The 14,198-nt window shown below is 43.5% G+C and overlaps 1 protein-coding gene across 1 annotated transcript in view; it reads left to right on the top strand.

Annotated features, from left to right (window-relative positions):
• The window catches only part of oprl1 (opiate receptor-like 1), a 77,084-nt gene that overhangs the window by 55,105 nt on the left and 7,781 nt on the right, over positions 1 to 14,198 (top strand). Inside the window, exons 4-5 of the mRNA XM_070969415.1 lie at positions 444 to 626; positions 2,149 to 2,239. Coding sequence (XP_070825516.1) covers positions 444 to 626; positions 2,149 to 2,239 — 274 coding nt within the window. The remainder of the gene's footprint in view (positions 1 to 443; positions 627 to 2,148; positions 2,240 to 14,198) is intronic.

A 14,198-nucleotide genomic window follows, 5' to 3' on the forward strand; every position in this document is an offset into this window, starting at 1 on the left:
GAAAACATCGGTATATTACACCCCCGACTCACTTACGCAGGGAAAATAACAGTGCAGATTATAGACAGGATCTGGTAATACAGCACCTCAGAGCATCACTTTACTTATGACCCGATAACAACTGCTCTTAAACCTTCACCGCTCTATTGTGTGTTTGTGATTTCTCTGTAGCATGCACTGTGCTGCGTTCATGCTGCTCGATTGACAAAAGACCCTGAAAAACGGAGTGATTTAAGTTTTGTTCTCTGCCTGCGTCTGGATGTTAGGAGGACTTTCATCAGTCACTGGCTGCTTGTCAGGTGTTACGCTTTCGTGCTTCGCCGCTCTGATTTGTTTCCGCTTCGTTGAATAATTTACTGTCCGAAGTCATATTTCAGAGGAGATGGAGTTCTCTGTTGTGCCTGCAGGTGTGTTCCTGTGTTCATTTCTTTTTCTGTTGCCAGGGCACGGACGTGTTCCTCGGCTTCTGGCCATTCGGGAACGCTCTGTGCAAGGCGGTGGTGTCTATCGACTACTACAACATGTTCACCAGCACCTTCACCCTGACAGTGATGAGTATGGACAGGTACGTGGCTGTCTGCCACCCCGTCAAAGCGCTGGACATGAGGACGCCGCACAAGGCCAAGGTAAAACTTTCATTTCAAAGTGAGATATTCACCTTTCCAGAACCTTCACACTTCCTTTATTCTCCCTGAAATGACCACCGGCCTCACATCAGATGTCAACAGCTCGCTCCACACACTGCCCCCCCGTAACAAAGATAATATTGCACAGCTGAAGGTCATTCATGTGTCCATCTGGTGCACACTTCAGGTCTGACGACTAGGAAAAAAATGATGTGAAAAGAGGAAATCTGAACTCCTGCTGACCGAGCCAAGATGTCTGTTTTGGTGGTCTTTGTGTTTTCCAGTCTTAGCATTAAATAACTGTGACTCTTCACATGTCAAACGGCTGTGCAGTAATTGTAGTAAATGGAGTCTGTAAAGTTGACGTTGCACAGAGTTAATGTGACCAACAAGCTTCAGGGCCGTTTGTGTCAGTATGAGCTGCATCTGATGCTACTTGAAAGCAAAGCTATTTCAGCAATATCTTCACCCGACTTTGACGAGCAAGCGTCGCGTCCTGTGATGACATCGTAAGAAACGCACCTTTTCAGCCGCTGATGAAAATATGACAAAAGGGAGAAACACGAGGTCAGATGATTTGAGGGGTTTTGGCAGTTTTTCCGCCCCCTCCTGCTCGTCACAGTGATCCTTTCAGACTGCTGTTGTGTAAAAATCTGAAGAAATTTGACTTCAAAGGAGAATTTTACTCATGAAAGTCTGTTTACAGCTCTCTGTGAATACACCTGCATATCTGAAAACAGCGCTATGACGTCTTTTGTGGTCCCAAAGAAAGCTGTGCAAAATACGATAAACTGCCTTGAGTGATGTCACATGAGTCAGTTGGGGCTGAAAAACATGGCGATGGTTTATTGGACCTCTGTTACCCGCTCCTCATTTCTGCTGCAGGCGAGAGTCTACATTAGCCCCTACTAGCATAACACACCCAAACCTTCGACTGAACTGTCAGCAGTCGGGTGCATTGTGGGTAATGTAGGCAGAAGGCAAAATGAAAGCATGCATGAAAACAAAGATGATATCTCTGGTTCTGCCACATCAGTCTTAATACTTCTTTTTTAACTGACCGCCGTGAGCCTGACCATGTCGCAGGAGCGCAGCGTGAAGCTGGTGGAGCTCTTTTTTAAGATGAAGCAACCTTTCTCCTCATTTTTACTACTTTAATATCAAAGCCAATAACAGTGTTTTCCATTTAGGTTTATCAGGCAGAGGCACTGTGCATTGTCATGTCTCACGAGATCAACTGAGTGGAACAAAGAAATTACTCAAGTTCTAACTCAAGTTTTTCCTGCTGCGATCAGTCTCTGTTGTGTAATTCCTGCAGTGATATAATTGCTTAGCAAAGCAAAAAGAAAATAAAACACATCCTAACTATAAATCGCTCAACTCATAGGAGCAAAAGTGAATTTGAATGTTGACACTGCACTAATAGACTGGTGTGTGTCATGCCGAGTCCTTTTAGGGTTATTAAATGATGCATCTTGCCATGTAACTGCTCTATCAACATGTGTCACCATGTCCTCCACAGGTGGTCAACATCTGTGTGTGGGTGCTGGCTTCGGCCTTCGGGGTCCCGGCCATGGTCCTGGGGAACGTAGAGGAGGAACAAGAGCATAACAGTGAGTATTTCACACACACACACACACACACACACACACATATATGTACAGTAAATATGCATACACCTGTAAACATACTGCAGGTGTGCACGCTCTGACCTGTACAGACACATATGCACCTTCACCACATGTGTGCATTACAGCACATATCACCATACATGCTGTGCTTTCATGCATTTGAGTTGTGACTGCGATTGTGTGGACTTTAATGTCTAATTAACACACAACACACAGCTGTGTAACAGTGCCGCACAGCTTTTCCACACATGTATTTCATTATCTGCTGCTGATGAAGGTGGATGTGGAAAAAATAGCTTCAGACTGTGATGCTTGGGGAGGTGTGATCCCAGTGAACCAATTTACAAGTGTTGCTGTTGTCCCAGTTTTTATTGCTTTTATTGCACAGCATCTGACTAATAGGTTCAACACATGCTGCCGTCGAGGCGCCTCTTCCTCTTCGTTTCAGATCGAACAGTGCGAACAGAGTTCAGACCGGCTGCCTGCCATATTCTATATGATGCTCGATGTTATGAACGTTCATACAGCAGGTGCACATTTATAGCCACTAAAATAGAAACCTTTCCAGCTCTTACGTCTTCAGGCAAACCAAACAGAGATTATGTTGAAAGACCAGATTAACAGCTGATTGACTGTGTGAGGTCCAGCTGAAGGTTTAATGTAAACTTCTGCACAAAGTCCATGAGGCTTTATTGAATAACAGCAGTCCAGTTTTTAAATGAAATAACTAGAAAAACACCATCATTTACATCATATAAATATGCATGACTGAGAATGAGGAGAAAACAACTAATGCACTGCGACTGGATTCAATCAGCACAAAGCCATAATTGCTCAGATTCATATGAATTATTATGCAAATGAAATAGAACCTTAATCCATTAAACAAAACATAAATTTACATGAGCATGAAAAATAAGGAACAAAGAATCAGAGAAGTCTGTGCACACGTCAGACTGAGCCTGAGCGTCCTGCTGCAGGTCAGAAATCATGCCCAGCTTCTTCTCATGTCCAGTATTTTCTTTCATTCCTCTTCATATATCCAGAAACACGGTCAGATGTTTCCATCAGTTGCTTCAAAGTCAACGCAGGCCACTTTCTAACACTCTGAGCTCAATCTTGAGGAGCAAACAGGCCATTTTTATGCAAAATCCTCCAAAACCATGGGTGTTATTTCTGGGCATCGGCAGTGTGCAGTTTTCTCAGCACTCTCCTCTGCTCACCTCTCCAGAAGTTCTTATTTGATTCACTCTGAGCCCAACCTGCAGAATGGTAAATGTACTGCATTCACAGCGCTATAAATAGCTCTCTAGCCTTAGAACCACTCAAACAATCCAAGGCAGCTTTCACCCACTCACACAGCGGTTGCAGTAATAACAGTTCACACAAAGATGCCTGGATGTGTAGATTCCAAGATGAAAAATGAGTAAGAGTGAGCAGTACTTTGCCGTCATAAAACTATGAAAATTTGGTTTATTTTAATATGTAACTTCTATAAGAAATCCGCTGCTGCTCACGGTGTTCCCTTTCATAATGTTATCTGCGAGCACGAGATCTTCTAAGACGTACAAATAGCTCGTAGCAACGTTATATCAGTATTTAATGATCCTATAAATAATTTACTTTTTAATGCACGTCTTTGCTTCCACCCCTTGAGAACAGAAGGAAATCTGAGACGAGTATATTGATAAGTTTGCAGACACTTCGACACGTTTTACTGCTCTGGTCTAAAGTCCAAAGTTTAAGTTATATGTTACTGAATGTTGAACAGAATAATGAAATCTGCAGTTTCTCCCTCTCTGCCACCTGAACATCAAACCTTCATGACGAGAAGGGGACTGTCTCATTGGTGCATCGGCACAGTTCAAGTCAGTGTTTAACAGAGCTCAGTAATTACACTCAGCCCCGCCTCAGCCGTCCCTTCCAGGCTGAACTGCATTTCCTTTAATGAGATGTGAGTTTCAGCTGCTCTGCCTCTCAGGTTCACCTCTTCTGTTACATGCAAACTGTCGTTTCAAACATGCACCTTCTTAGAAATGTGCTTGTAATTGCAGTAGTCTAATTTCTGCATGAGCACCAGCGTTGCACAGAAGTCACGGCCATGTACGAGGACAGACTTAGAAATATTTCTCCAACATTTCCAGGTCTGAATTAAATGTGCCATCACATGAATGTAAAGGCTCCAGCAGCACAAACTATATAAGTTCACATTTTGTTTTTCTCTTCACAGCACTGACCAAAAAACACTGACTGCATTGGTTATTAATTAAAGCTTCGATGGCAAAACGTGTTTTAAAAGCCATCCCTGATGCAGCCTGCTCTTCTTTCAGAAAACGCTCCAAACCAAATATCGTGCAGGCATTGTGACTCTTCCTGTAAACTTCCTGTCCTGAATGAACTCTTGCCTATCAGACGTCTGACTGCCACAGAGCCTTTAATCCACAGATCACTGAGCGCTGTTTGTGTGTCATGACGGGGAGCACCTTTGCTGAAGTTTCTACAAGTCTGTAACTGTGGGAAAGTTTGACTCGGCATCGCAGTCTCTGATTGGCTGCCTGATAACACCTGATGGATGACAGCAGCCTCATTCGCAGATTGAAATGTTTCATTTTTCTTCTTAAAGCCGCTTATCAGTTTCTTCTGAGTGGATCCAGCTGGGTCCTTCGTCTTTATACGCTCTGTGTGTGTGTGTGTGTGTGTGTGTGTGTGTGTGTGTGTGTGTGTGTGTGTGTGTGTGTGTGTGTGTGTGTGTGTGGGTCTTTGATGCCATAGATCATCTCTCTGAAGCATTCACATATTTTAGTGCAGGACACACTCAACCACACACACTTATTTACGGTCTAATATTAATGGAAAAGTCTTTTCACTCTACACATGATAAGTGTGTGTGTGTGTGTGTGTGTGTGTGTGTGTGTGTGTGTGTGTGTGTGTGTGTGCGCGCGCACGTGTTTCAAAGCACTGCATTTGCCATATAGGGTGGTGTGAGTGTGATGATGAACCAGTGTGTGTGTGTGTGTGTGTGTGTGTGTGTGTGTGTGTGTGTGTGTGTGTGTGTGTGAGAGATATGTTGGTGCCGGCAGCCTTAAATATCAAGACAAACCTCCCGTCAGAGTTTCGAGCTCTTCGATGGCAGCTCTTCTCCTAAAAAGGCCAAAACCTTCGAAGAACTCTGCTGTTTGAGCTTAAAGGGGCGACACGTGACGTTCACACAAACCCAAAGCAGAAAATGACCAAAATACGTCATCAGCCGGTAAACAGAGCTGTTCATTAACACTGGCTCAACATTTCTTCAGCTGCGTCTCATTTCTGGCTTATGAAAATACATTTTTGGCCTTTACTCTGTCTTAGGACGAATCCCACCCGCTGCCGTTGGAAGATGCCGCCCGGTCAGCTAATTCACTCAGCTGTGTTATGACAGAGGGAGCGAAATGTTTATGACATGTTTAGCTAAAGTTAGGAAGGAGAAGAGGTTAGCGCAGTAATTCCTGCTGCTGTGGAAATTCCTGCAAGCAGTCATAAAGCTTTATCTGATGCTAAAATAAAAGTATTTCATTCGTTTGCTTTATTGTCCCAAAGACACTGAGTTGCATCCGTCCAGAGTGAGATCACAGTAAATCTGGTTTTAATCACTGGAGACGTCTAGATGGACAGGTTTTAAAGAGTGATTTCCCTTCATCTGACTGTTCAATTATTTTTAGATACCTGATGAAATTAGAATTATTCAAACTCTTAAATCCTTTGCGTTCACTTTCAGGTTGTCACTGAAATGAACATTGCAGCCTTAAATGACCTCCTCCAGCAGGATATTGGCTTTCAGTCCAGTTTTAAATCACAGATAATCTAATTTGAGCTTCCTCTTCTTCTTCTTCTGCTTGTGCTTTTCAGCTCCCTTTAATCACAGTGTTTCACAGTCAAATATGTTGCACTGAAGAAACGCTCAGAAACGTCATCCACCACAGTCTATTATTATTATTTCACTCTAAACGGGAATGTGTCATCATTTAACCAGAAGCACGAGGGTTATCAGTTCTGAGGAGGGATCAGCTTCACTGAATAAATGATCCCCTGTAAATGTAATTGATTGTAACCTCTCAGGATTAAAACAGTGCATGTGAGGTTGAAAGTGCTGCAGTGTTAACCGACTGTAACCCTTTAACCTGATAACATGATCTGAAGCAGGTGTTTAATGTGTGCTTTGATCTGACTGCAGAGTGAACAAACCTTTAACGAACTAATTTCAGGCTAAATTATGAATTATGGCTAAAAATGGCCGCTGACTGTGAACATGAGGCTCAGTCTCAGGAAAAATGTCCAGACAGGAAAACGCTGTTAAAGCTGGAAACAGTGTCAGCGTGCACACCTACGCTAAGCTGCTGCGAGTCAGCTCACCTGAACCGGACCAGGTGTGCCAGCTGGCATGCTGGGGGGGGCATCAGGTCCCCCGCCAGCATGCAGCCTCGCTCGCTGCTCCCTTAGCTGCTCTCTCCTGTCTGTCTGTCATTCCTCAGCACTGTTTCACATTTAGCACAATGCGTACACTCTGACGTGGACTGAGAGGTCTTTTAATGAGCGCGTGAGCAGAAATGATCACATTGATTTTGACATTTTCACTCTGAATATGTTATACATGCATGTTTTATGGCATAGTTAGTCCTATTTTATTTCACTTTCTGTTATTCTGCCCCCAACACATCATTATGCTCACGGTGAAACCAGCAGAATAATCACTACAAGTGTGCTTCACAAGTCCACATTATACAGAAGATTTGCATTTTAAATGGCTGCCCGTTGGAGGGAAACTTCTCCGTGTGACGCGATGAAGGAGGTCACGTGTCTTCATGTGAGGTGGATTCAAACATTTGCAGAAGAAGAAGGAGAAGGTGGGAGTGTAAATCCTGTGAATCAGCCTTTGAGTGCATAATTACCTGTACTGCTGCTTCCGTACAAACAAAACCTGAGCTGGTGTTTCCATTTAACTTTTCACAGTATATCAAAAGAGAAGATATGAATGTTGCTGCGAAGCCACAATCAAAGCAGCCTTGAATTATCTGGGAAACATTGTTGTCACTTATGAAGTGCTACATTTATTTAGTGTCAAACAGTGTGAGCTTTGCCGCAGTCATGATGATCTCTGGAGAAAAAGAGATGAAGATCGATTTTTTTCTCTCAGATCTGTCGTTTCATTTTCAGTTCACTGAGGTTCAGCAATGAGCAGACCAACAGCCGTCCTGTCTGCGTATGTGACACTAAAGTGTACAAGCAGGAATTTTTAAGCCCATTTAGCACATGGCCAACTGACTGGCCAATCAGCATTGCCCACTGACCAGCCTATCAGAGGAAGCCAATCAGACAACAGTTTCCCGTGTTGCTCTAGCATATGCCAGAAGGAAAACGTATGCTAGCAACTTTTGCCCCCTGATTGGACAGTTTGGCTTCCTCTGATTGGATGATCAGTGGGCAATGCTGATTGGGTAGTCAGTTGGCAGCGTGCCAGCTGGGCTTGTCAGCTCATGTGTGAAAACAGGGTTAAAATTTATGCTTGTAAGCAGCTTGTAGCGTGTGTGCTTCAGGGTCACATGCATGAATAGGACATTTGTGTGCTCCTCTTAGACTTTGTTCAAAATGTTCCAGCACAAATTTTAATTCCACTTGCGCTAAGTATTTCTGCAGCTGCAAAACTTTGTTTCACGTACAAATTCACACATTCGACAGTGAAATTATTGTTGTTTGCTTCACAGCAAGCAGAAGCCCTTCTTACTGCTGGTAACCAGTGCAGAAAGCTGCAGCCAGACGGCCGACGCGCTCCAACAGAGGACATCTTATTCCAATTATTTCTGCCTTCCAATTTGATTTTTCCTTCCTGTCCAATTGATTTTGCTGCTGGTTATCAAAGGTTTGCTGGTCAGGTTCTTGCTCGGCTGTGAATTGATTTCTGATGGAGAACCTCCGGCAACTCTCCCTGCTGTTCCCAGATCTGTCAGTGGCCATCCTGAAAGCCCATTTGATCTGCACACATCTGCTCTCTGCTGCTGCGTTCTCTTTGTTTATGTAAATGAATCTATCTGTAACGCTGTTTTGAGTAGTTCTGCTCATAAATGAGTTAGCACTGAAAAATGGTGGAACACAAAGAGGAAAAACAGCAATTATGCTTTTTATATTTATGTTGATGCTAAACAGGAAGAAAATCACCCACAGAAACAGTGAATGATTTCCCAGATGCCCACACATCGTACACTATTTCTCAGTTAAATCGAGTAATATGTTGTAGCTAGCAGGGGAGCGGGAGGTCTGGTGCTCGGGTATCGATCCAGTCTCAGCCTGCAGCGACGGCTTAATCCTATAATCATTTTTATTAGTCTACTCTACAGCTGAGCTGCGTCTGCTCTCCTGCTTTTCTCTTCATCTTCTCTTTGCACGTCTCCTCTTATTTGTCTTTTCCTCTCCTCCTTCGTTTCTCTCACTTTTCTCATTCCTCATTCAATCTGCCGTACGCTCATCTCTTTATCATTTTCATGAAATTTCCCGAAATTTCATCGATGTCTCATCATCTTCTTTTCATGTCTTCATCATCTCATTCATTCTCATCTCCGTTTCATTTTCATTTTATTCTCATTTTCGCTTCATTCTCATCTGATTCTTTTCATTCCTGCGATTCTCATCCTCATAATTTCATCCCTTTTCATTCAAAGCGTCTTCATGCAATTGTCATTTCATCTCCATTTCGTTCCAAGTCGTCCTCATCTGTCCCTTGTCCATCCCACACCTCCTTCTATTACCTCAATGTCTCCTCCCTCTTTCTTTTAACTTCCACACTCTCTTTCTCTCACCTCTTTCATTTCATTCTCATCACATTCATTTCATTCACCCCTCATTCTCATTCCCATTGCAGTTTCATGTTTTTTCACCTTCACCTCATCCTGATTGGAATTTTTCCTCTCCATCTATCCATCCATCCATCCTCTCTCACGTCTTTTCCCTTTTCCCGTGCATATACAGTTTGTTGGGCTGTTTCTTTATTATCTCTGTTCTAGCTGTGCAACAAATTGACATTCAGGGATAATTAAGGTTCCCTGTACTCCACCTCTGTTCCCCTCCTCTCCCGCCTGTCTCCTCTAAACAAACAGAGGGGATGGAGCAGCTTCATAACCTGACAGCTGCAGGGTAAGTCACGCCACGCCGCTCTCAGTAATTGGGGTCAAAAGCCTTGCCCAAGGACACAGTGGCAGGAAGGAGGCTATAATCAGCAGCCACCCTGCTGTCACTAATAGCCACGATGACCAATCCATCCAAAAGACTTGTCGGAAATGTGTCGAAGTGTGTTTGCAGGCTGCACGTCTGTGCTCTGTGCTGCAGTGTGCAGTTACATAAAACTACAGTTTTGTTTGTGCTCCTGCAGACGTTGACTCTGGGTTCGGTGACGTTGGAAGGTTTGACTCCCTCTGCTTTCCAGAGTATGCATATTAGAGGAAATATTACATTTAAAAACAGGTTTAGGTGTTTCACATGTGCAGACTTACCAGTGGATGCATTTGGAACAATCCTCAGTATTGCAAATGCAAACGCAGGTGGGGTGGACCGTGTCAGGGTGTAGGAGCCGGTATGAGATCGAGCCAAGAGTTATTGGACGAGAGGAAACGAGCAGAAGGAATAAACAAACATGATGATGAACAGTCTCAACCAAACAGGAAGGACGATGGCTGCTCGGTCGTGTAAACACTGTTATTTATTTATGCAAAGTCATGGATTATGATGGACTTTCACTCTTCGTTGATGAAGTGGAGCAGCTTGATTTGTGATTACGTGTCAAAGTTCACCCCTTCATGTATTGTCTGCGCTGTTTTCTGCATCCTCAAGGCGACAGTGTGTAAACTTTAATGAATGAGTAATTACAAAAGCAAATAGATATGCTAATATAATCCATTATAGTAACACTGCATAATTAAAGCCGCCATGCCTCATCATCTGTGACGGCGTGGTGCTTCTTTTTATGGGCTGCTTATTGTAAAAGCAGCGATACATACAGTGTAATGAGGTAATGTGTCACATGTCATTACTTTGGCTTGATGATGAGGATTTTGATGTGATTGTTGGTGTATTAGTTTCAGAGAGAGATTATTCAAAGAAAGCATGATTATATGTTTCATATCATCGTGGTTTACGTACACATCATCAACATCAGCACCAGTCCTGGACTCTGTATGCAGGTTTGGAAATCCAAGGTCAGCCCTGCAGCATTAGCTTACAGTGGATGTCACAACAGAGCACATGCAGTACTTCCACCCATGCCATGTGATAAATCACCCCTGTTTCTATATTTATCTCCTATTTTATTTTTCCCTGCGCAATGTTATCGTTCTGTGGAGGCGACATTATTGTGTCCTTCCTATATGTAGGAAGAATTTTCAGTGCCGATTTGAATTCATGCCGCACCAGCACGAAATGCAGACGAAGTCAAAGAAAATAGTGAATATGGAGTTTTTCTTCTTGTTTTGTCCATTGTACCAAGTTCTGATGAGGGTTTTGACTTGTGCATTTTAATGAAATGAAACTTTATTTTTACTTCAACCAGTAAAAGTCCCTGTCGCAGGGATATTTTGGAGGAGTTTATTTGTAGATTGCAGTATCAGGTGCATTTTATCAAGGCCAGAGTGGAAAAGAAGGGAAAAAATGTCTGAGGTATTTTGATGCTCAGCACAGGGTGAACTGTGCAGGTTGGACAAGAGGCACGAACAGGTTGGAGGTTCATTAAAATGAGGCCGGTGAAAGCGAGCAACATTCCTGCTGATGCAGGAATGATGCAGCAGAAATGTTGATAAGCGATTTGAATTATCTTCCTTCATGAAATCCCTGCAGCCATCTGAGGGCAGCACTGCACGTATGTTGATGAATTTGGAGCCTCTGATTGGACATGTGGCGCGCCAGTGTAATTACGCACAGCCGGCCTTGTGTTTACATTTATTACACTGTGCAAATGACGGCGGGCTGCTACACAATAACCACACACCTCTACACACATCAGACGTGTCTCTTATATCTGACCGTCTTCGCAGGAGACGTCAGATTACAGCGGCTCATTAACTCTGTGCATCACAGCCTCTTTTCTTACTTTTACAGCGTCTCGTGTTTTATTCTTGAAATGCATCAGGGTCCAAATGCTGCTGAGCAACAGTTTAAGATCTGATGTAACCTTTTGAAATACAGTAATGTCTGCTGATCTGTGGTGCTGTGTGCTCACTGGTTTGCAATGTTGAGCTGCTGCACCTTCATGCACCTGCACGGCTCCTGATGCTCATGTATGGGTTCATGAAGGGGATTCGTTCTCCCTGCAGAGTGTGTGTTGAGCTTCCTCGAAGAGCCTTTTCTTCCAAATCAGACCATTGGCTTCAAATGGTCAAATCTTTGACAAACGTGTCTCTGATTGAACAGACTGCATGCAGGCTGCACGACGTAACGATCGGACAGTGACTTTAAAATGAGTCTGACAGAGGTGGCAGAGATTCATTCTGCATCAAACTGACAGAATTTCAATGGAGCCGAACCTTCGTTCTGCAGGATTTATGCTGACTAACAGGCTTTTAGTTGTGTGTTCAGATCATCTGCAGAGTGATGAAGCTTTGAGGAGAAACTGTCTGAAACAAGCAGCGATAAAGTGCTGCAGAAGAAAACGACAACAAAAGAGCCTGAGAAACACTTTTTACTGTGTGCGTGCGTGCGTGCGTGCGTGCGTGCGTGTGTGTGTGTGTGTGTGTGTGTGTGTGTGTTTGGTGCCCCCCCCCCCCCCCGGCACAACCGGATGAAACTTTTATGACAAGTGTTGTATTGCCTAAGGATAGACACACACACACACACACACACACACACACACACGCACACACACACGCACGCACACACACACACACACACCTGACATCCAAGATGCAGTAGAGTGAGATTACACACACGTCATATTCAGGACTAAGCGTTGGTTTGTACGGTCACTTTAGTAACACACACACATTAAGTCCACAGTCGGTGCGTCGGCTTGAAACAGCCGCTGGAAAACGAGGACGAGTCTGAAACCTGAATTAAATCCTGAGCTGGTGAATTTCACCCATCTGAACCGAAACCAAACAGTTCCCACCCACAAGCTCTCAGACTGGAGGACGAACTGTGACGCCCGACAGGAACTTTTATCATCCTGTGCAGGATTTTTCACTCAGTAAAACATATGTCCAAATCCACGAGAGACAGGCACGAACCAGGAGGACAGAAATGCCCCCGTCACCTGCACAGCATGATCTCAACCCTCAATAGATTGAAAGGCCCAGATCACATCAGCTTTTATTTTGAAATTCACCTGGGCTCTGCTTTAAAGAACTGTTGATCTGATTTATCATTGATCGTCAATCCCACAGCTGTCAAACACGATGGCAGACTAGAAAGCAGAGAACTCAATGAATTTTAATTCTAGAAAGTTTGATGTGGATAATCTGGTTTTCATCAGTGTTTTCTGCATCACAGAGGCTGTAAAGTAAAAACCTGCTTCTCCTGAGCTCCATCTAGATTTTATAGTTAAGTTAACACGAGCAATTTAAACTCTACAGAGAGCCGTAAAAGAAGCACATACCTAATAGTGGTCTTAGTGAGCTGCTTTTATGGGGCAAATCTAAGACCAGGTAGCAGGAAAATGTCTTAAATGTGCCTGTAAAAGCAGTTACACTGATCACCTCCGAGTCAGGACAATATGCAGGCCGGCGCCTGCAGAGATCCATTAAGAGCTGCAAGGTTTTCATGCAAGAGCAGGTAAACAAGGACAAACGGTGCTCATGTACACGCCCAGCTCTGCTGCTGTCACACTCATTTATCAGCCAGCAGCTAAAGAAGCTAACGCAGCTGAAAGCCTCACAGAGTCACGTTATGTGACTTATGTGGATAAGTCTGCATACAAACAGCTGGCTTCAGCCTTATCGCATGCATACTTGACGACCATAGACCAACCTCATACACATGCTGTCTTTTTCTATTTCTGTTTGTCCTCTGCTCTTTTAATTTGTCTGAATGACTAAAGCCACCACTGCTGTAAGGTTAAGTATGACGCTATAATGTGTCCTTCTGTCTTAAAAGCAGGGAAGAGGAGAAAAACAAGATGAGTCAATGAAAATAGAGAAAAGAAGGACAGACAGGTTAAATACCTGTCTGAGAACAGAGCTGTGCAACACAGAAAACACTGCAGGAAGGCGATCACATGGTGCAGCAGCTGACGGTGGAAATCCACTCTCACCCATTTTAAGTTATGTGACGTATCTAACACACTTAATCATTTTAAAACATCTCCTTTTCTCAAAACTCACCAAGTTTTGATAGTTAGACATCAGCAAACTGCAGCCGTTTCACAACGTTAACGAAGGTCGGCCTTCCTCGTACGTCCAACGTCGATATAAATCATTTTGTGAGTCACTGACAGTCAGCTTTTTTTTAGTAATTTAGAAATGAGGCTGCGTTGCACAGTTTAGTGCTGCCCCTGCTGCAGTTTTGCTTTCACTTAAATGAATTGTAAGTAAAGGATTTGAGTGTTTATTCCAATGCATTATCATTAACAAAGCCTGTGACCATTTAATGTTACATATCATTGCTTTATCAGTAAGCCATGCACTTAAAGATAACAGTGATTTTACTGAGACTGATGCACCATGGTGAGGATAATTACTCAGCTTTAGCTGTGGGATCATTTCAGACTTTATTTCTTTATCCTTTCTCATATAGAAAGTTGTTTCCTGGTGGAGAACTGATGTATTTAATCTGTAAAATATCAACATCAGGCATCAGGATGTTGGACCTGAGGCCGCTGTTTAACTGAGGCAACAAGCTTTCATGTGTTCAGGTGGGAGGGCAGCAGGACCCAATCACTGCAAGACCACAGCCATTGTCCTCAGGCAGACAATGGAAGATACAGGGAGAGGAG

Source organism: Chaetodon trifascialis, chromosome 8 (assembly GCF_039877785.1).
Source record: "Chaetodon trifascialis isolate fChaTrf1 chromosome 8, fChaTrf1.hap1, whole genome shotgun sequence".
NCBI lineage: Eukaryota > Metazoa > Chordata > Actinopteri > Chaetodontiformes > Chaetodontidae > Chaetodon > Chaetodon trifascialis.